This window comes from Podarcis tiliguerta (assembly GCF_965153285.1).
Source record: "Podarcis tiliguerta genome assembly, chromosome: 2".
NCBI classification, from domain to species: Eukaryota; Metazoa; Chordata; class Lepidosauria; order Squamata; family Lacertidae; genus Podarcis; species Podarcis tiliguerta.
This window is the reverse complement of record NC_139535.1, coordinates 17,399,222-17,420,951: the sequence shown is the minus strand read 5'-3', so window position 1 is coordinate 17,420,951 and position 21,730 is coordinate 17,399,222. Positions and strand designations below refer to the sequence as shown.

General features: G+C 46.1%; 1 protein-coding gene across 10 annotated transcripts in view; it reads right to left on the bottom strand.

Annotated features, from left to right (window-relative positions):
• Positions 1-3,126: 3,126 nt before the first annotated feature.
• The window catches only part of MGAT1 (alpha-1,3-mannosyl-glycoprotein 2-beta-N-acetylglucosaminyltransferase), a 44,931-nt gene continuing 26,327 nt past the window's right edge, over positions 3,127-21,730 (bottom strand). For 9 of the 10 annotated variants that reach the window (XM_083426236.1, XM_083426238.1, XM_083426240.1 and 6 more), the window contains one exon: positions 3,127-8,007. In XM_083426236.1, the coding sequence (XP_083282362.1) occupies positions 6,579-7,928 (1,350 nt within the window). In that variant the 5' untranslated portion in view covers positions 7,929-8,007 and the 3' untranslated portion in view covers positions 3,127-6,578. Of the gene's footprint in view, positions 8,008-17,704; positions 18,051-21,730 lie in introns of those variants that run through there. The other variant, XM_083426237.1, reaches the window with a different exon arrangement.

Below are 21,730 nucleotides of genomic sequence, written 5' to 3'. Positions count from 1 at the left end.
CACGTTCTGTAAAATTGACCAATTTAGCATGGAGGGGGAGGCAATAATATATATTATGCTTAGAAAATGGTGGCAATTTTAATATGTTTTAATATTTTAACTTTTGTAATGCTTTAAAGCATAGGTGGAAAATTTTCTGGATTTTTATGGTTTTATCTTTTTGCAAACATACACACACACACACACACACACACACACACATATATATATATATATATATATATTGCTTTTTGCAGACAGATGGGAATTAAACCACGCTCGTCGTCGTGCAGCTGGTCGATGCTATCCATGCAGACTCGGAATCTCCTGAGTGTTCAGAAGGGATTACTCTCAGATTAATGCGCGCAGGGTGGCAATCCTGCTAATCGGACTGGGCGACGCGGCTGCAGGGCGCGAAGGACAGGCGCAGAGAGAGGCACAGGAACGTGTACAAATGGGCGCGCGTGTGCATATCGGTAGGCGCGCGTAACGTGTGAACCTGCCTTAGTGCGTGCGTGTGTGCTTATGCATATTTGCAGCTCAGCTTTCCAAGCAAAATAGCTGCCCTACCCCGGTTCTGCCACACGGTGGCGGTAGGTCAGCGGCGAAGCTGCATCACGATATGCGGCTGCGATTCTGCCAGCGGTTCCAACTCTGACGCTTGGAATCTTGATACTTTCCTCTGCGGGCCCACTTCTATTTCAATTTCTATTCTATTTTATTCCCACCAGCGAGATTTTCGGGCAGCCAGACTGGAGATCCCAGGGCTAGTGTGTGACAGCACCTAAACATTGGAACTCCCTGCCTATAGAGATCAAGCAGGCACCTTCACTATACTTTTGGCACCCGATTCAAAACATTCCTGGTGAGACAAGTCTATGCAGATGCTTAGAAAGTGGTGGCAATTTTGATACGTTTTAATATTTTAACTTTCGTAATGCTTCACAGCATAGGTGGAAAATTTTCTGGATTTTTATGGTTTTACCTTTTTGCAAACAGCTACAAGGGCTTTTTAAACAGTCAAGCAGTGCATAACTTTTTATGAAATAGAGTAAGTAAATAAAACAGTCTGTCAAGCACCAGCAATGGCAACATCTCACTTGTTGTTGTTTTTGTCTTTTAGAGATTCTGGTTGGACAGGCCTGCTTTCAAGCAGGCAGGAGTCGCAACTGGGAAAGGATGGTGGGGGGAAAAGGGAAAAAAGAGCAGCCCTCTCTCCTGAACTGAAATGCACAGAGAAAGGAAACAAAACAATTTGCTGGAAGATCCCGCAGGAGCCATTCCAGGAAGTTTTGCTGTTGTTGGCAAAGCATTCACAACCTGCATCTGTTCTTTTTGCATTTTGTTGTGGGTTGTGCGTGCGAGAGAATAACGGCTTTAACTTGAAATGTTCTTGATCCCCTTTGCTGTTCCTTCCTGATACAGAACAAGGAACCCTTTCCCTTAAATCACAGTTGGTTCTCTTTTATAACAGCAGCAGGGCTCACCTTCAGGCCTAAGCTTGTTTTCCTCTCCCCTCCCCTTTCCAAAAACCCATTTGTCGTATCCTGCAGGTATTTCTTGGGCAGCTGCCACATCTTCTTAGGATACTGCAGGGATTCTAGAGAAACACATGAAGAAAAGCTGGCCAAGTCAGATGCTGCCCCAGGTTTCACGACTCTACTGCTGGTACTGCCTATGAAAACACAGTAATTCCCATTTGAAATAAAGGAACACCTTGGAACAACAAAGAGATCTGTGATCCAGGGCGGAAATCAGTTCCTTAATTACAAATGGTAACCCTGTCAGCTTTTGAATGGGTGGGAGAAAGCCTACTTGTACACAGAATCTGGGAGGCTTTGAGAAACTGATTTCATGAGACTAAAAATGCAGGTCACACTGCCTAACAAATCCAGATGTTTGCACAGGTCTAAGCACCAAAGTTTCTGCTTAAACATACACTTTCAAATGAAGGGAATCTTCTTGTTGTTTTAGTTTTGACAACTGGATTAAACGACTGACTTGCACGTATTGGCATATTTTGCATAAACTCCTGATTGCAAAGAATGGAAGGTTTTGTATTGCTTTTTGGAAGAGAAGAGGTATATATAAAATATACCCATGAAGTTATTCAAGCACTTATTCCCATTCCTGTGATGCCTCAACTGGTCTGCTCTGCCAAGGCCTCTTAAGAGTTCATCATGAACTTGCCCAGATATCTGGGCTTGTCCAGCAATATTTCCATTTTGGTCTGAAGTTGCTGTCCATACTACCTCTTATTATCAGTGAAATCCTTGACTTTTTCCAAATGTTCATATACTTTTACATTATATTCTTGTAATATGGGAGCAATCGGCATGACACAATATGGAAATTACAAGCCTTTACAGGTGCTAAGAGATTTAGAAGGGTTACCTTAATACCCTTGTTACACTCAAACTTATATTCTGTAAACACTAACTTTGTTTGAATACCTATTCAGACATTCCAACTCTACAGTTCTATGATTTGGAGAGCATATGTCAATACACTAAGTGTAAATACAAATAGATCTATATTTACTGTGACTGTCGATAGCAATTCTTCTTTTGTTTCATTGTCCCCTTGTGCACGTTTGTCTTTTCTTAAATAGATTTCCAGTGAAAAAAGTATATGAGAAAGGAGCTACCCACATAGCTAACCTCAACATGTAGCCACATGAGTGAGAAAGCTGCAGGTTTTATTCATGTTACATCACATTTCAAACGTCAGTGCCAATTATACAGATGCCTCTTCCACCTGAGGCGTGTTTATTCAACAGGAGGATGGAGAATAGGTTAGCCAATGGCTCTTGTTAGCTATGTTAACTAGGTATGTAAGCTCCATATTCAAAGTATAATGGAGCTGTCAAGTTAAGATGTATGCTGCCTCTGGACCCATTACGCTGCCAATGAACAAGAGGGCAGGTGTAATAAATCACTATTGCATCCCGCTTCTGAACTGTCCAGGAGCAACTAGCCAGCCACTTTGGGACAGAACAATGAGCTAGATGAATCTTTGGTCTGAACCAATAAGGCAACGCTCATTCCCTGCCCGCTCCCCGCCAGACCTTTGTTACAGACTCTCATGAAACGCTGAAGAATTGACACCGACCGATTCTGCAAGATCAAAGACACAAAAGACAGGAGCTGTTTGAAAAGGACCGGCTTTTATTTTGCTGTGGAAAATAAGTTTTTGCATCTTCAAACATTTCACCAATTGAAATTTGGACATTAAAAACAGCGTCTCTCTAGCAAACACCTTAAAGAGTTCAACCACCCCAAAATTTCACAAGCTTTTACTTTCAGCTGGAATTTCAAAACGGACCGTTCCAGAAGCGGAAGGGGAGCTTGGGAGAGAAGGAGGGAACGGAAGATGCTGGCGGATTCTCCCCGACTGACCCAAAACGTTCTTCCGGGGCCAATGCCATCTCAGCTGATCTCAAGTCCCTTCACCTGAAGCACTCTCTGGGAATGGAAAGGGAGGTAGTAGCACTGTGAGCTAGGACGTTCACACAAAACACAGACCACATGCCACAAGAAAGAGTTCAGGCCATAGATGGCTTGGAGGGACAGAACTGTGCCATCCAAAACAAAGGGTTGGGTGGGAAGGACAGAGAAAGTCCTCAATGTCAGGCCCTTGCGTTGGTGTTAAAGGTAGAGTCAGTTCCCTAAAAACACTGTCTCATCCACTGGCTGAATCTTCAGAATTCTACAGGTGGGTGATAATACCAACTCCTGCCTGGACAGGAGGAAGAAGGGTAGACACACAGGCAAGGTGAGCGATTGCGGTAAAAGGGGGAGGATGGAGACGGCTTCACCAGTTCTCTCCTTCCCATTCTAATTCAGGGGCCTTTGCTTGTGCCCCTAAAGACAGAAAGGGGAAGCATAGGGACAGAACGTGCTCCTCCTTCCCCCAAGCCCAACCTCACTAACTGCCTTTCACTGGCCAAAGAGGTCATCTTTCAAGGTGCTTCCTTGCCTGCACTGGAGATCAGTTTGAGTCTAGGAATGTGAACCCCAAACTAAAGAGAGTCCTCGAGCTACTCCTCATTTTCATCTTGATGTCTCCCTGCCACCCCCAATTCAAGCAAATTTCAAAGAAGGGCGCAGGACCTACTGCAATTCACCATCACCGCCTGCTCTCTTACACCCTCCTATGGTCTGTCAGTGAGTTTCCACAGGTACCCATTCAAGGGGAGAAGAGAAGGCCTTTGCCTTCAGTGGAGAATCTCCCATTCATAAGTGAACACCCTTTCGAGTGGAATATTTTCCCCAAAACCTCACCAATATGTATCCCCTCACAGAGGTTCCTCCTCTGAGAGAAACCCAAGATGGATCACCCTTTGAAAAAGAAAATAATAATCTCATGATCAGGGTTTTCAACGGAAGAGACGTCTTTCTCTCACGATCCCAGTAGCAATACTGCTTTAGGAAGTACTAACAAAACATAATTAAATAGATGCAACAAGATCATTCAAATGCGGTTCCCCCGAGGCATCATCTCCTGTTCTTCCATCTGCACCAGCTAGGAAAACAAGAGATGCGGAAGGAAGGCCTCTCACGCCCATTTTGCTGAACTTGGCCGCAGGGGAGAAATTCCTTACTGAAGTGGAATTCCAAAACAGAGACAAGGGGCCGTATTCAACTAAATTGTGGAACCAGTGAAAGCCAACAGAAGGATCCCAGCTAGCGCAATAGGACTTTCTCCCCTCTCCTCCCCACGCCCTTTCCACATCTGCTCCAGAGGGTTAGGAGAACCCACAACAGCACACAAGGATGGAGGAGGACAGGGGAGATCGTTCTGTTGGACCAGAAGAAATAGTTGCACTGGCAGAACGATCTCCTTAGTGCTATGTTGAATACAACCCCGTATTTCTTTCTTCATTCACCATGGAGTATTTGAATAGGTTTTTTTTATATATATAAAAAAAGACAAAAAGTAATACAGCATCCAAAGAAACAAACAAAATACTACCCTTTGGTGTGGTCTGAATTTTGGCCATATGAGGTCCGAAGCTCCTTCTCCATGCTTACTTTATCTAGTGGCTCTGGAGCAGCTCAGCAGCGCCTTCTAGAGGCAAGAATGGGGAAAGAAGCTTCTGCACCGCTGAATAAGGCTGGGTTCCTCCCATGGTGCGTTCTAGGGATTCTACCTCTGCCCCGTTGCTCCCACAGACCTGGTGGTGGATCAGTGCTAATGTGACAACCAGTTGCAAGAAATGCTACTGAGGGATAAGTCACCTCTGTGGTGGGGCTGAATTTAGGGACCGCCCTTCCCCCCCCAAACCCAAGGCGGATTAAGGCAGCCATTGGGGACATGTTTCCTCACTCAACCTGGGAAGAGAACGCGGCATCACGCCAGAATTAAACCAACCTCCCTTGAAGTGTCATGTAGCTATTATATAATGGTGGCTACAAAACATAACTGAGAGCAAATAGGTGCTCAAGACGGTACCATTTCTGACTAAGTGGGGGTTCAAATGCTCCTTCACACACGTCACGGAAAAAGCTAGCCCAAGACCTTCTCCTGGACATGCTAGCCTTGCACATATAAGGGGAATTTCATGTGGGTGAGTTTTCAAATTTAACCCCCGACCTGCCATCTGAAATGGTCCAGCCCGTCCAGATTTCAGTCGCCGTAGCTTACAGTAAAGACCAGCTGACAAGAAGCTCCTTTGGCAACAACCACATCTCCCCCCATGCCACCGTTTCCTCGTTACCCAGGTAAAAACAACTGGAGATTTAGACACTCGCCTCACCTGAGCAACCCTCACATCACCTTTATCAGTGCACGCACCTTACCTCCCATCGAACACAGTTCAAGAATGAGTTATTCAGGAGACCCAAGTAAAAATGGCCAATATGGTCAATAAAAGTGGTCCTTCTAAGGGACTCACTGAACGTCCAAAGGAGTTTCCTGTTTGCAATGATAGCATTCAACTATGTCCAAATGAGAAAGGAACAGGGAGTCAAAAGGGGAGAAAAGGCCCTCATTTCCTCCCTGTTGCTCAGGCCTGCACAAACTGTGACCCATCAGGCGGAATGAAGCACACCAGCTAGGCAAAGCGACCTACCAGGAGGTCAGCAATTTTTTTGCTTGCCTGCATACGTGGAACAGGGAAGTTATCAAGCCATGTTGGGTGCCTGCAGAACTGCACCTGGCTTGCTGGGCCGCAAGCTGCGCAGGCCTCCGTGAGCTCAACGAAGCTGGGAAAACCTCGATGGGTTGCTGCTTTGGTTTAGCACGGGCTTTGACCTCAAAAACACACCGACTTGGAGAAGCCACCAAGGATCTAATGAGTGAACAGACCACCACGTCAAAAAAAAAAAAAAAAAAAAGGAGAATAGGCACTGGAGGGTAGAACGGAGAGAGCACTCGGAACGCTCCACCTCACCCCCTCTTTGGGGCATCGGAATAACCCCCGCAACCCCGCCCCTCCTACCCCATAATTTTAAGTGCACAAAACCACCCTCATCCCTGGAATGCACTCGAATGCCACACAGGAAAAGAAAAATACAGAGTTTTGTCCCCGCCCCCCACTCCCAACTCCAAGCACCCCTTTGACAACAGGGTCCAACATGCTTAAGGGTTGTCGGCTGCTAACTCCAGCTAGGATCGTAGCCTGTCCAGTCCGAAGGAGGTGCTAAGTAAACGCGGCGGCCTCTGAAGAGGAAACTGACGATGCCCTGGTAGCCGGCACGGGGCACTCCGGACTTGAGGTCGTCCATGACCCCCAAGGCCTTGGCGAAGGCCTTGAAGGAGTCGCGAGTGGTGTACTGCACTCGGACAGTGCCCAGCTCCCGGCGCTGGTTACCCTGCAGCTCCTCGACCCGTAGCTCAGGGGCCCCGTAGACCTGGGCTAGGAATGAGCGCTCATACTCATCCTTCTTGAGGTAAGAGAGGTCCATCTGGGTGAAAGGCACGAAGCGGTCGTTGAGCTTGATGAACTTCAGGTACTGGTCAAAGAACTGACCGTGGCTCACGCCCTTGCGGCCAAACGTCATGGTGCGCGACACTTCGGGCCTGATGCACGAACGGCCCTGCCGTTGCTCAGGGTGTCGCATCCAATCATCCCAGAAGGCCTTGGGCCACTTGGGCTCCAGCTCGTCCCACAGGTCGGACAGCAGAAGCCAGCCCAGCCCGGGGAAAAAATCCGTACGGTAGAGGAGCTCCGGGTGGTTGGCGTCCACCATCTGCTCCTTGCCGTTGTCGTTCCAGGCGGAGAGACACCAAAGGGTGGGGTCGGCTAGCAGGAGCGGGAAAGCGGCCTGGAAGTATTCAAAGAAGTCTGGAGCGACTTCCAGGTCGTCTTCCACCACAATGGCCGCCTGGTACTTGAAGATCCGGAAAACCTGGCTCAGGGCCCAGCGATAGTGCCGGGCGATCTTGTAGTAGCCTTGGAACTTGCGGTGGTCGGTGGGCACAGGGATGTCGCTCAGGTTGGGCTGCTTGATGTGCATGATGGCGTCTCCATAGGAGGCGATGACCCTGGCGGTCTCCTCGTGTCCGCAGTCCTGGCTCACGATGATGGGGAAGCGCTCCTTGGAGGGGCGGTAGTGCAGCAGCTTGTCGAGGCAGCGGCGGACCGTGCTGCGGTCGCAGGCAATCACCAGCACTGGCAAGACGGCGTCTGGAGAGATTTGGCTGCGGCGGGGCAAGGGGGCAGCTGTCGAAGGCGGGGCGGAGGACGCAACCGAGAGGTGGAGCCTTTTGGCTTCAGTAGCCTTCCTCCTGTTCCAGAGAGCGCTGTAGCGGTAGATTTGATGCAGGAGGTCCTTCTGGCGCTCCAGCTCCACCTCTGCGTCCTGGGCCAGTCGGATGACCTCTTCGGTGAGGCGGCTGTGGTCAGAGGAGGACTGAGGCCGAGTCCACAGGAAGAAGAGGATCAGGGCGTTCCAGGCCACAAAAAGCACCACGCCCCAGAGAACCAGGTTGCTTTTCTTCAGCATCCTTCACAGGCGCAGGCCCCCACCCTGTCTTCTCGTGCTCGCTTTCCCCTCCGATGGGCGTCACAATACCACCATCGACCTGCACAACAAGTAGGGGGGAAATAAAAGGGTGTTAGGGGAGGCCACAACATGTTCCATCGGTTTTTCTCCTCCTTCCTTGCCCTCAGTGATGTGGGTTTTCCAAACACTAAAATCCTATGCAAATTAGGATAAATTGCTTGGAGGCAAGTTCCGATACCTTAGAGAATGTACTAATTTATCACGTTCATTTTGCTTGCATTTAGTAAACAAAAGTTGTTGTGGGTTTTTTTTTAAAAAAAACCACCCCATGTTAATTTTTCCCCAACACACCACAAAAGTTTGACCTGATATATTTGAGGGGATGAAAATCAAAGCCTTCCTTTATCATCATCACCATCACCATTTATTAAATTAATGTGGTTTAAATGTTGCATTATGGAGGTGGGGGAAGAATTACTGGGAGAGACTTACAGTTAATAGCATGCAATTTCCTTATACTGTTCAAATTTAAGCAAAAAAACAGAGGTGCTGAAAACTGTTGACACACTAATCCATTTTAGCAATCCAAAGGCTTGTGCATGATATGCTGACTATCTCCTTGCCAGAGATAATTACTTGAAAAACAACAATTACAACTATGAAAACTGCCAAGCTTGCATAATACTGCACTTGCGATTGGCATCTATTCATTATTTTTTACCCCACATCACTGCTTGCCCCCTACCAACCCAGACTATTAAAAAGATGATACATGCAATGTTTAACACAGATCTCTGAATGGAAGGTGCAATTCTGCAGTAGGTAGGAGAGATTTAATGGGCCTGCGCTCTCAGTGCTTTCCAGGTATTTCAACAAGAGAAACACCAGAGGTATATTCAGTCTCGATTCATCATCTACCTTCAGCATCACTTTTACTCTGAAGTCCACTCTACCTTGCTCCCTTGCTCCATGTAGGCCCCACCATTCATATTAGCAATATTAGAGAAGGGCAATGGAAGCAAGACAGTTATGCTAAGTGAAAGCAACAGGCATGCATTCCTGAATGTTTGGGCTACTTGAAATACAGAACTGTTGCAAGGAAATAAACACAATGTCAGAATCAAGAAAACATGGTCACGTCAAATCAAAGGCCTACACAATCTAGCTTGCTTGGACTGGCACTAATTGCCCCATACATATCTATTTGATAAAGTCCAAGAGGGCTCTTATGACCAATCACTGAGAACCATCGTTTTGCAGAGAAAAGGAGTCAGCTGAGGGCATGGTCCTGCCCAGCACAGAGATTATACTGCTCACTGTAGACAAAGCGGCTGTACCAGCAAGTCCAGAAAACGTTACAAGCCCACAGACATTTTTTTAAAAAAACAATGTCAGTCATTTTGTAGATTAAGAAAGACTTTTGTTAAGTTCCCTGTCTGGGCATCTGGAGATGATTCTTCTGCCACAGGCAATCAGCTAAATGAGTATTTGCATGCCTGCAATTACAGTAGCTGGTCTACAGTGCAGCATTCTTGGAAATAAGAAAATTTTAAAACAGGGCAAAGTCATACCCTCTAACATTTCTCCACTGAAAATAGGGACATCCTAAGGAAAAGCGGGACATTCCGGGATCAAATCAGAAACCGGGACGGCTTCTCTAAATCAGGGACATCCTTGGAAAATAGAGACACTTGGAGGATCTGAGCAAAGTATCTGAATTTATAGCGGGCAAGCCACAAAGAATACAAATGCTCCATGTAGCAGCTTTGGGACAATCATTGCTTCTTGCTACAGTCTTGGCCCCAGTTGGGTCGAAGAATCTCTGCGGGAGACTGGAAGCGATCCCAACATCTGCCCTATAAACACCCTCCAGTTCCATTCTTTTCTGAATTAAAGTGTGTTTAACAGACCAGGGTGGGGTGGAAAAATCTCTGCCTATTTTCAAAGCAGGAGTATTGGCTAACGGCAGCAGCTGCCACCCAGGGTTTCTTGGTTTTGTGCCCTACACAAACCCCTTTCCCATTCTGTGCACCACCCAGAAGAGACCTGGAAACTTAAGGCACATTTCTAGTCATGCTTACTCAAAAGTTAAGTCCTGCTGATTGGAGTTAGGACAGCCTTAGCATCTAATGCAGGGGTGGGGAACTGAATCTGGCCAGCTTATCTCCCCCACCTGTGGTGGGCCAAATTTGAAAGGTGGGTAGTGCTGGCATCACAATGACACCAGATGACCACTTTTTTGCCTGCAAAACACTAATCAGCTAATTCTTCACAGGAAATGTGCCCCACACTCTGCCCCACAGGCTGAATTAGGCCCAACAGGCCAGTTTGGTCAAGTCACACCCTCCTGCCCTAAGGCAAAGCTGACTAACAGGCTTAAACAACGAATTAAGGCCTTCCCATCTCCCCTCATTCCTTGCTGAAGGCCGACATTTATTTTTAAAGTCCTTGCATGCTGTGTTTCAGGGCAAGGCTATCTCCACAGGCTGCGTACAAAAGATGAGTCAAGCTATACGTTTTTCCAGCGTCCACATAAAACAATTCAATGACAAAATCAAAAATGCATATTGCCATTCACTGCTTGGGTTGGGCAGAAGAGAAACACACTTCTTTATACCCCCAGCCAGCCTTTCATCTCCACCAACCAGTAGAAGCGAACATAAACACTTCTTTTGACAATAGATTTTTGGCAGAGGGAGATTAAAAGCTGGGGGGGGGGGGGAATCTCCTTTCCCACCACTAGGCAACATCCCAAATGCTGGGGAAGAGCACATCAGTTATACCCCTGCTTAGACTGAACGATTCACTTTGCTGAGCAATTGTGCTGCACAACACGTGCCGACTGGCTTGCTGTGTGTGTTTGGGGCCGTGGCCTTGAAATCTCGTGCCCCTTCTCCATTCAGTCCCCATGTTCCTTTGCTCAGCACAGTCCATTTTCACCACGCTTCTCCCTCCAGAAAACCTCAAGGACTTGAGTTCAGAACAAAGAAAGTAACATGAGCTTGTTGCGCACAAGACAATTTTGTAGCACTTTCATTTGCATAATTTATTTGGAAAGCAGAATCCGATCTTTTGGGAGAACAAAGCAGGGACAGCTCTCCTTTCAGGGCAAAGAAAGAGCACAATTAACTTCTTGAGGAAACCACAAAACTGAATGGAGACTACCCAAGCACGGCACGGACTGGCACAAAGCCCAACCCAGCGCTGCAGAGCCATGACTCGAGTATCCAGCAGCAGTTTGCTACAGACCAGGGTGAATCAAAGCCAGGTCTGTCTTTCTTTGGCTGCAGGTATTGCCACCGCAGTAAGGAGGGAAAGAGGAAATATTTGAGACAGCTTTCTAACAGTGAGTGGCAGCCTTTATTAAAAATGTAAGCTCTTGAGAGAAATCTAGAACATGCAAATTTATTTTATTAACCAAACAGCTGATCAGTTAAGAAGTGGCTGATTATCAATCAGGGTTCATTTTGTGGTAGGTGGCCCTATTACAATGCACACATTTGCTTCTTTGGGTCTCGGATAGTGAGGCAAAGGAACAGGGAGCCCTGAAATCACACCCCTGTCCATTGAAATTCTGCTTAAACTCCTTGATAGGGTGCAATTGCAAAAGCCTTAAGGAGGCTGCAATCTGAACTCTGATCCAAGTGAAACACTTTCCACTGGACCCAAGTCCTAAGCAGATGACCAACTTAGACACACCTAAGGGTGCACAAAGGGACGCGGGTGGCGCTGTGGGTAAAACCTCAGCGCCTAGGGCTTGCCGATCGAAAGGTCGGCGGTTCGAATCCCTGCGGCGGGGTGCGCTCCCATTGCTCGGTCCCAGCGCCTGCCAACCTAGCAGTTCGAAAGCACCCCCGGGGGCAAGTAGATAAATAGGGACCGCTTACTAGCAGGAAGGTAAACGGCGTTTCCGTGTGCGGCTCTGGCTCGTCAGAGCAGCGATGTCACGCTGGCCACGTGACCTGGAAGTGTCTCCGGACAGCGCTGGCCCCCGGCCTCTAGAGTGAGATGGGCGCACAACCCTAGAGTCTGTCAAGACTGGCCCATACGGGCAGGGGTACCTTTACCTTTACCTTTAAGGGTGCACAGTTCTATACAGAGGGGCTTGAGTGCTGCTAGACTCCGGAGAGCCAAAATGGTGACCTCCAGATGTTGTTGAACTACAACTCCCATTGCCTTTGAGCACTGGCTATGCCAACTGGGAGTGTGGGGATTAAAATCCAAGAACATTTGAAGGGACCCTTGTTGGCTACCTTGGTACTTGACTATTCTACAATGAACCAGTGCTGAGCAATGAACCTAGTCATTGAAACCATCACCCTCAGAATGAGAAAGAGAGCAAGGCCCTGCCTAACCAAGATCCCTCCTGTAGTAAAGTTATGTCCACAAGTTCCTCTGTGAGCAACCAAGGTTCAGATCAGCCTCTCTCAACGACAGTAGGAATTTTGGATACAGCCAGTAGTCATCTTAAGCACTACCTTGGTAAGTAGAAATATGGGGGTAGAAATTCTAATAATACAACGCATTTCATGAGTGGGTGTGTGCAGAGGTAACGTGAAAAGCGAACTGAAAGCTTATGAAAGAAGTGTTTTGAGATCAGCTGCAGCAGTAAGAGTTTCAGAGTAGTAAGTAAAGCTAGTTTGTTCTACGTGTCAAGTCTCCAGTGGCATCAACTTCAAGAGTTCGTAGCGGTAAATTATCGAGGGCTTAAAAGCATCCCTGCTCATAATTTGCTTGTCATGTGGTAGGGGAACAGCAGCCATAAACCTAGTTATGGGGAAACAGAAAATACTGGCAAAAACCACACAGCATAACAAAGTTGATAGCATATATTACCCATGGAGCTGAAGGTTTCATGAATGTGAGGTTGCAGATAGTGACTTTGTGAGAGGCATACAAGTATGGTTCAATAGGCTTTCATCTAAACCTTCACACTTCATGCTATGGGTCTGTGGTGTGAGTGACCTGCAAATCCCCCCGATTTAACCCCCCACAACTCTGCAGCTGACCCCCATAACCACTTGTCCCCTTAAACACTAATCCTCAAACCTCTAATCTTCTTGACTCCCTTTGGCCCCTGCTGCTTAGCAGCTGCATGGGCAACCTTCTTAATCCCCACTCAGTAAGAGAACCAGACATATACATTTAACACTGCAGGGTTGGATATGGACTTTGCAGCCAGGCTTCTGCAAAACCTGGCTATTCTGAGGCCCTGGAATCCCACTTAATAGCCAGACTACTCTGAGGGAACCTCAGCTTCTTACAGGAGACGACAATCGATATTGACTGGCTTGCCCATATACAATTTGACTCCTGAAACAAATAAAAATGCCCTGTGGTGGCCTTTAGCTTGTGTGGCATGCAGAAAAAAAACGGAGAGGCAATTGTTTAGTGTCCCTGAGATCAAGGAAGGCATGCAGAAATTACATTTAGGTGCTTGTCTGGTGTCCCTCTGTGCTGCTCAGCAGAGCTATCAAGATGTTTCCTTCAACATCTGTTTAAGTCAGACAGATTCCTAAAATGACCACCTCTTGTCCAGGCAGGGGTTAGAAAGACCACAGTCAGGATAGCAAACACCCAGGCGGTACAATAAAGAATTGAATCTGCCAGAGGATATGAGATGATGATCTTAAGGAAAGGCTCCACAGTTTTCATGGGTAAGATTTTTTTAAAAAAAGCAGATCCAGTACTTGAAAGAGACAAGCAAGGCAGAAGCACCAGTGGATCTACACCCAGCAACACAGATCTCTCACTCCCTTTCCTCCTCTTCAGTAGTCACTGCTTTCTTCCAAACATTTGGCAGCAGAAGCTGTGGCCCTTGGGACCCAGACACAACATGTTAACTATCCAAGAAGACTGCAGAGGAATACAGAGAGTTTTACTGGATCAGATCCAAGATACATGAAGCAGGCCAGTCCACCCACAGATTGAAGCAGCTTAGCATCAGTTTCTTGTCTGTGTTCTGGAGAAAACTGGATGGTCTGAACAAGTAAACAGTGGTTTGCCTATTGATGACACCACATCCCCACTTGGCTTCAGTCAGTGGTACTAAATACAACAGAAGACGATACTGATTCCTGTGGAATCTCACAGGAGTAACAATCCCCCAGCACTGCCTTCTGAATTCTACCCTCCACGTAAGAGCAAAACTGCCACAATATGGTGTCTCCAATCACCAATCCACAAAGGGAATCTGGAAAGATAGCTTCTCTATGACACATGGTCCCACTCCCCCATACTTCTCTTGGGGGAAGTCATCAGCCAAAGCAACCATAATCGTTTACTTTATTGCAACAGTGGGTGCTAAAATCAGACTGCTAAGGATGTAGGGGGAGGGGAATAGCTTCACCTAAGAGAACCTGGAATGACAGATGCTGAAAACAACCAGTAAGTACTTAAGGTCATCAGGGTCCTTCAAAGGTTTAAGGAGGGGCAATGATTGTGCAACCACTGGTGCCCCATACTCTCCTATAACGTTGCCCCTTTCCTCATTTGAAGTAAATTGAAATTCATCCAAATAGCAGCAACTCACTAAAGCTAAGGCGATTTCATGAACAGACTCCAAAGTAAGTGGCAGCGGAATGGAGGCAAGTGATTCAAGTGCAAACATGCTTGGCAAAATTGGTGATAGTGGGCTGCAGATGTCTCCATGCAAAGATTGCAACAGCAGCCTAACCACTTGGTGTAGCTCCATAGGGCAACATGACAAATAGGCTTCTTTCGTTACCAACTCTGCCTACGCTTTCTAAACCACATTCAGGCTTATCCACACTTACCTTTCCTCCGCTCTTTCCAGGCACAGTCAAGCTTTAAAGCTCTGTGTCCAAGCCCCGCTTCCCCGCTCTTTTTGCTCCAGAGCTTTCACCATGAAAACCCACTCTTTAAAGCTTTATTGAAGTAAACAGCAATCCACAGAAAACCCGAACTGATAGTAGCTTTGATTGAGTGCTAAAGTATGGCTTTTCGTGGGGAAAGCTCTGGGGCAATTTTTTTAAAAAAAAATGCTTGTACATACAGCTTTTAAGTGTGGACTTGTGCCTGGAAAGAGTGGGGCAAAAGGTACGTGTAAATAAGCATTCGGGCAGATTTTCCTTGAATAGTCTACCACTTGCACTCTTGCTGCCATCCCAACTGCTTCATCTCCTACAGCTCCTCAAAAAACGAAGGAGCAGCCTTTGTTTTAGTCACTGGACTAAAGGAGCAATAGTCAGCCACCCATGTTAATACCTTACGCTAGGAACAGACCAGCGACTGGACAGGAGAGCTTGCAAGGTCTGCTGGAAAAACCCAAAGAGTAGCTTGGAAAGCCAACATATTCAACTGCTCCCAGGGGCAGACCATTTCAACAGGTCCCCTGCGGAAAACAAATAAATCCTGTGATACTGACCTTCACGGTTTATGGCTAAGACACCAGAAACAGCTCTCATAGCCTATGCAAAACCCAAAATGAATCTATGACTGATAGAATGTGTAGAGATCAAAATACACTGGCCTCCTGGTTATTTTGGACTACACTAGAAAAGAAGAATGAATCGCTTTGAGGTGGTTAAACACCAAATTTGAGATTGCATCTGCACAGTCAATCAGGGAGTCAGGCACTATGATGGGTGGAATGACGACCAAGCCCCCAGGCTGTCCCCTGCCATACAAGATAAATGTACTAAATAAAACCCTCTGCAGGACAAGGTGTCTGGTGAGAGTGATAGAATCTTTATAGATTCCTCCTCTGCTTCCACCACCACTACACTGATGCCAGACCAAATACCTGGCTGGAGAAAGTAGGACAGTCGCAGGCTCAGCTGCCTCATCCCACCAGCTCTGTGATCCAAGCCAGAGTGGCTTCGTTATCCAGGATCAAATGCTGAATTACCGCTGTTCTTTTTAAGACTGATCTGGCACTTAACAGGAACAGGCAAAGAGAAGCTGACTTGGCAATTAGAGTCCCCAGTAAAGGGAGAGTAAAAAGAATCATAGAATCATAGAATCATAGAGTTGGAAGAGACCACAAGGGCCATCAAGTCCAACCCCCTGCCAAGCAGGAAACACCATCAGAGCACTCCTGACATCTGGTTGTCAAGCCTCTGCTTAAAGACCTCCAAAGAAGGAGACTCCACCACACTCCTTGGCAGCAAATTCCACTGTCGAACAGCTCTTACTGTCAGGAAGTTCTTCCTAATGTTGAGGTGGAATCTTCTTTCTTGCAGTTTGGATCCAGAAGTTTGCTATTTGCTCAACATCTCCTTATCTCACCAGGCAAGCCCAGCCAGCACTGCCATATCTCTGTCACAACACGCACATGATAAATGGTGACGCCCTGTACTATGCCTGACTATTCAACTGAGGCTGCACCAAACATGCCTATAGTTTGAATGGGGATCTTAAAAATGAAGCAGAAAAACAAAACTAAAGTGGGACAGTCAAGGAAGGAAATCTACCATATTTTTCGCTCCATAAGACGCACCAGACCATAAGACGCACCTAGTTTTTGGAGGAGGAAAACAAGAAAAAAAATATTCTGAATCCCAGAAGCCAGAACAGCAAGAGGGATCGCTGTGCAGCGAAAGCAGCAATCCCTCTTGCTGTTCTGGCTTCTGAGGGCATTCGCTCCATAAGACGCACACACATTTCCCCTTACTTTTTAGGAGGGAAAAAGTGAGTCTTATAGAGCAAAAAATACGGTAGTTACTTCCCACCACTGGCCACCCAGTTGCAACAATTGATCCCACAGGAACACATTGCTAAAAAGGAACAAGCAGAACACATAAGACACCCCTGCACCCCCCCCAGCAACAATACCCTCACTAGGGCACTCAAAAGGTACTGTACTCACTCCCAGCCTTGCACCAGTCACATACATGATACTTGCATTTCTTTAAGACAGCCATGAGGATTATAATCTCCAGTGCCTGGATTCTATTCCATAGTGCATGTTCTGCAAGAAGTTTGCTCAGGTATTAACTGCATAGTATAAACAGCTCTGGATACAACTTTAGAGGGCCTTATGAATCTGTCCGAAAACAGTTGTATGCTTGAATGCCAGACCAAGCAAGCGTCAAGCAGAAGAACAGGTTTGCTTTTAACTGTTTCAGAGGAACTGTATTCGTCTTGCTAAAAAACTGAGGGCAGTTTAGAACAGGAAGTCGTGTTTTTTCCATATGCCTTGCAAAAATAAAGATTAGTCAGGATTTTAGAAGGGGGTTGGGGAAGGATATGGTGATACAAAAGAGAACTTTCAGCAGCAGCATTGTTCTTCAAACATTACAACATCAGTGTCAACAGAGTCTGAAGAGAAATTCCCCTAAATGTTTTCAGTGACATGGGTACTGGCAGAATTAACTGGTTTGCATGCAAATGAAGAGAGCCTGACGCTCTTGCAAGGGCAGCCACCTTAAGAATGAGCCAGAAGTAGAAGCAGCCACACATTTCTGATTCAGCAAAGCAGAGAGATGAGAGAACAATTCCATCTTTGCACTCTGCAAAACCGAAGACGGCATATATTCTGCATTCCACCCAGGGATGCCAGAAACAACAAAAGAAAGCAGAGGGTTGCCTAAATCAGCAGTGAGCAAGTCAGAAAAGAGCCTTGGGTAAGGTAGAGTTGCCAGGATGGCATTCCCAAGCACCACCACACATGCTCATCTTCTTCCTACATCACACAGAAAGCTGCCTTATACCAGGTCAGACCCCCATTGGTCTGCCTAGCTTAATACTAATCACTCTACACCAACTGGCAGCAGCTCTCCAGGGTTGTAGAGAGGGGTCTTTCTGAGCCAAACCTGGAGATGGCCAGGGACTGAACATGCAATCTTCTGCTTGTAGAGAATGTGTTCTTGCCACAGCACCACACTCCTTCCTTATCTGCAAGGCATACGAGAACCAAGTCAGCTTTAAAGCAGATTATCCCAGCAGCACACTGATCTCAAAAGCCAAGTTCACTAAGCCACTGATATAAATGAGGAGAAAGTCCAACTGTATCTGTCAAGGTCTTAACGGAGAAGAAGAACTCATATTCCTGCAAAGCCAGACAACCGTGTACACCCAACAAAGAAGTGCAAGGCCGGCAACAAGCAGACAAATACCTTGCATCCAGAATAGGAATTATGCAAATTGTCGAGTTAGGTTGCATGATTTATTCCAACCCCGTTACTTCTTCTTCTTCTTCTTCTTCTTCTTCTTCTTCTTCTTCTTCTTCTTCTAAAGAATGTTGATAGTACTAGCAAGGGCAGCATGGTGGAAAGCAAAGAAAGGGAGCTGTGGAATGAGAACTATGGACATTTCTGGTATGGGCTGGAGTCTCATTTTTATTTCCCAATGGTCACTGAGACACATCATGTGCAAACAAACCAGAGGGTGATGATGGGAAGAGAAGGCTTCACCATCCATGGGATGTAGTTGTGGGTTTAAGCTTTAATAACTAGCAATACTTAGAACTTCTCTCAAGACTTACTAGTCAGTGTTCCAGCGCTTATTCTACAACTTACAGCAAGCTGTGCTGTTCATAACCCAATCTGCTAGATGAGTGAAATTTCACTCATGTACTGCCACTAACTGGTGTTAACTTTCAGTATCTTTCCTGGCACCAAATTTCTCCTTGTCAGTCTTCTTCAAATTCTGAACACTGTATTTGAGTTTTTGCATAATAAACAAATGGGTCGAAATAAATATTCTACAGGTTTGCATTTTTCCTGGGGTAAAACATAAAGAGCTTTGCTATGAACACCAAGGCAGTAGCCATAGGAACAACAGCTCAGCAGATGCTTTGCATAGAAGAAGCTCCAGGTGCCATCCTCAGTAGCTCCAACTAAATGGCAGCACTAGGAAAGAGCCGAGACACTGGAGAGCTGATGCTAGTTTGAGTAGACAGCCCTGGCCAAGTAGACCTTTGGATGGACTCAATGTAAGTCAGTTTCAGGGAAACTAGGACACATGAAAAGGAATGGAACCAAAGATGGAGGACAAGGAGCAGCTCCTAAGCAGTAGACGTCCTACTCAAGGGGGCCACTTCAACTCACAAGTCATTTTATATTTCTTTAGAACAGTGGTTTTTGAACTGCAGGAAAGATTGGGTAGGAAGAAGGTGGAAAACATAGAAGAGGACAAAAGTGTCCAGGGAAGAATATGACTGAGAAAACTGTACCCTTCCTCTGCCTACCAGCCAAGAGGATCCTCTCTGAGTAATCGTGGACTGAGGGATGCCTTCTCTTAAATTTACATCACCATCCCAATCAGATTTGGGAAAAGTAGCTTTAGGAGGGGATCACAGAGGTGTCTTATTCTACTCCTTTTCTGATCACAGAATCTTACGAGTTAGAAGGGACCCAAGGGTCATCTAGTCCAACCCCCTGCAATGTATGTCACGTGGAGTGTCATGTGTCCTTCACAGATCTTTGTACTGTGCTGAAGGGCTGCTGTGCACTCTGCTGTAGAGCAGAGGGTTAGAATTGGGTAAGCTGAGGCAAGGGGCAGAATGTAGGGTAAGCTGAGCAGGCAGGTTCAAAAAGTTTGCAAAGCCACCTCAAATGCAAGAATATAAAGCACGTTCTTAAACTGTTGTCCTGCACTACAACACTGGAAACCACAGAAGCATTAAAGCATCGCCTTCTGCCAGATTCAGAACAAGCCCTGAGAAAGGGCCAAATTACAGAAGGCAGGAATTAGAAGGCAGAGAAGGGACAGGGAAAGGGCAACAAAGGGAAAGGGGGTAATGTCTAAGCAGGGGAATTCTACCCAGGTGACAAAACATCCTCTAAAATGGATGGAGAACCTCAGCTGTGTAGGACAGATCCCACCTCTTTCCATTTCAATTCTAGGCTCTAATCAAAGCTGTCCATTAAGATAATTTAGGGAACATATGTGGAGAATAAATTTAGAATTCCTCTAAGGAGGCAAAAAAAGGGGAGGAGGGATAATACTCCCCCCCACACAACCAATAAAAATGTTAAGAGCCTTGATTGTATCGCTAAAAGTCCATCCACTCCAGCAACCTGCTCTCACTGTAGTCAACCAAATGTTTATGGGATGCCTCCAACAGCGCCCTCCCCTCTTGCAGCTTCCAGCAACTAGCATTCAGGGGACTATTGCTCCCAAAGCGGTGGAATAACAGCCATTGTGCATGGTAGCCACCAAATTTGTCTATACTTTGAGCAGGAGTTTTGATTTTCCCCCTGTAGGTTTGTTTAATAAGTAAGGGGTGAGAAAGCAACAGTTATTCTATGCAAACATATGCAAGCTTGCAGATAAAGCCCTCTTGCTATTTTACTTCAGATTCACTTCCTATATACCTTAGGATCAGGGCAGTTTACACCATACTAAGTAGCAGTACAGTCAAATACCACCATCCCCATAACCTGAGCAGAATCTGCCCCCTTCCTTCCCCTTCACAATCCTCAAACAGGATGCATTTTAAAGAGGTGCAGCAGCAGCACAATCCCAATTACCATAAGTATCCTTCTGCCAACTTCTACTACTTTCATATGTATGTGTGTGTGTGTGTGTGTGTGATGGTGGTGAATGACCCCTTGCCTAATGCAAAATCTCTGCGCCAATTCAACTTCCCCCTTTCTTGTCTTATCTTCCAAACACTCCTTCCTTTCCCAATTACTTGACGAACTCCACTGACCTCAGATTCTGCTTTCCACACAAGACATCCTCTATAAAATTAGCATGAGGACTCCTCATGCCCTAAAAAACCACCGCAGAGCAACTCATTCTTTCCCCACTACTAAAATGAAGTGGGATGAAGTTTGGATTGTGAAAGATGTGCTTTTTCAAAATGTAACGTGTGCCAGGTCTATAAAACCTTTTAAAGGACCTTCAGCATGAACACAAATATATACACAGAATACACAGACCTACAGAAGCTGCAAAAGTGATCCAATGTCCCCAAGGGATCTGGATTTAATTTGTCACTAGGGGTCCAGGGGCCCTCAGTGGCTAGGTGTGCCCATCAACCTCTGTTCGTGCATCTACAGTGGTACCTCAGGTTAAGTACTTAATTCGTTCCGGAGGTCCTTTCTTAACCTGAAACTGTTCTTAACCTGAAGCACCACTTTAGCTAATGGGGCCTCCTGCTGCTGCCGCGCCGCCGGAGAACGATTTCTGTTCTCATCCTGAAGCAAAGTTCTTCACCCGAGGTACTATCTCTGGGTTAGCGGAGTCTGTAACCTGAAGTGTATGTAACCTGAAGCGTATGTAACCTGAAGTACCACTGTACTACAACCATACCTAGACAGTGATAGCTTTGGCTACAGTGGTCCATACACTGGTAACCTCACAATTAGAGTACCGCAATGCATTGTATGTGGGGCTACACTTGCACCTGGTTTGAAAGCTCCTGCTAGTACAAAATACAGCTCTTCTATTTCTTTGTTTGCTTTTTCTATGGCACCTCATAAAATAAATTATCTGGGCATCTTTATACATATTGCACTTGCACTGAAAGATCTGCACTGGCTGCTAATAAGCCACCCAGTAAGTCCGTATTTTGTTATAAACACTTAAAGCACTAAACAACTTGGGACCAAGACATCTTGCGGACTGCTTCCCTTGGTTCAGACCAGACCAAGCCAGGAGTGTTAACCCCTAAGTTAAGTCTTTGAAGTGAAAGAGCTGACTGACAACATTTATTAACACTGTAGGCCATGATTGCTGTGCTTGAAAACATGGCAGGAAACCCACCCCCCAAGAGAATGATGGAATGAGATGCCTCCATGTAGTAACTGTGAAGGATCAGGTCTGTATTAACCATAGTTTGGCCAGCTTGATGTATACTGATCTCAATTTTAAAATGGATGAAACTCAAT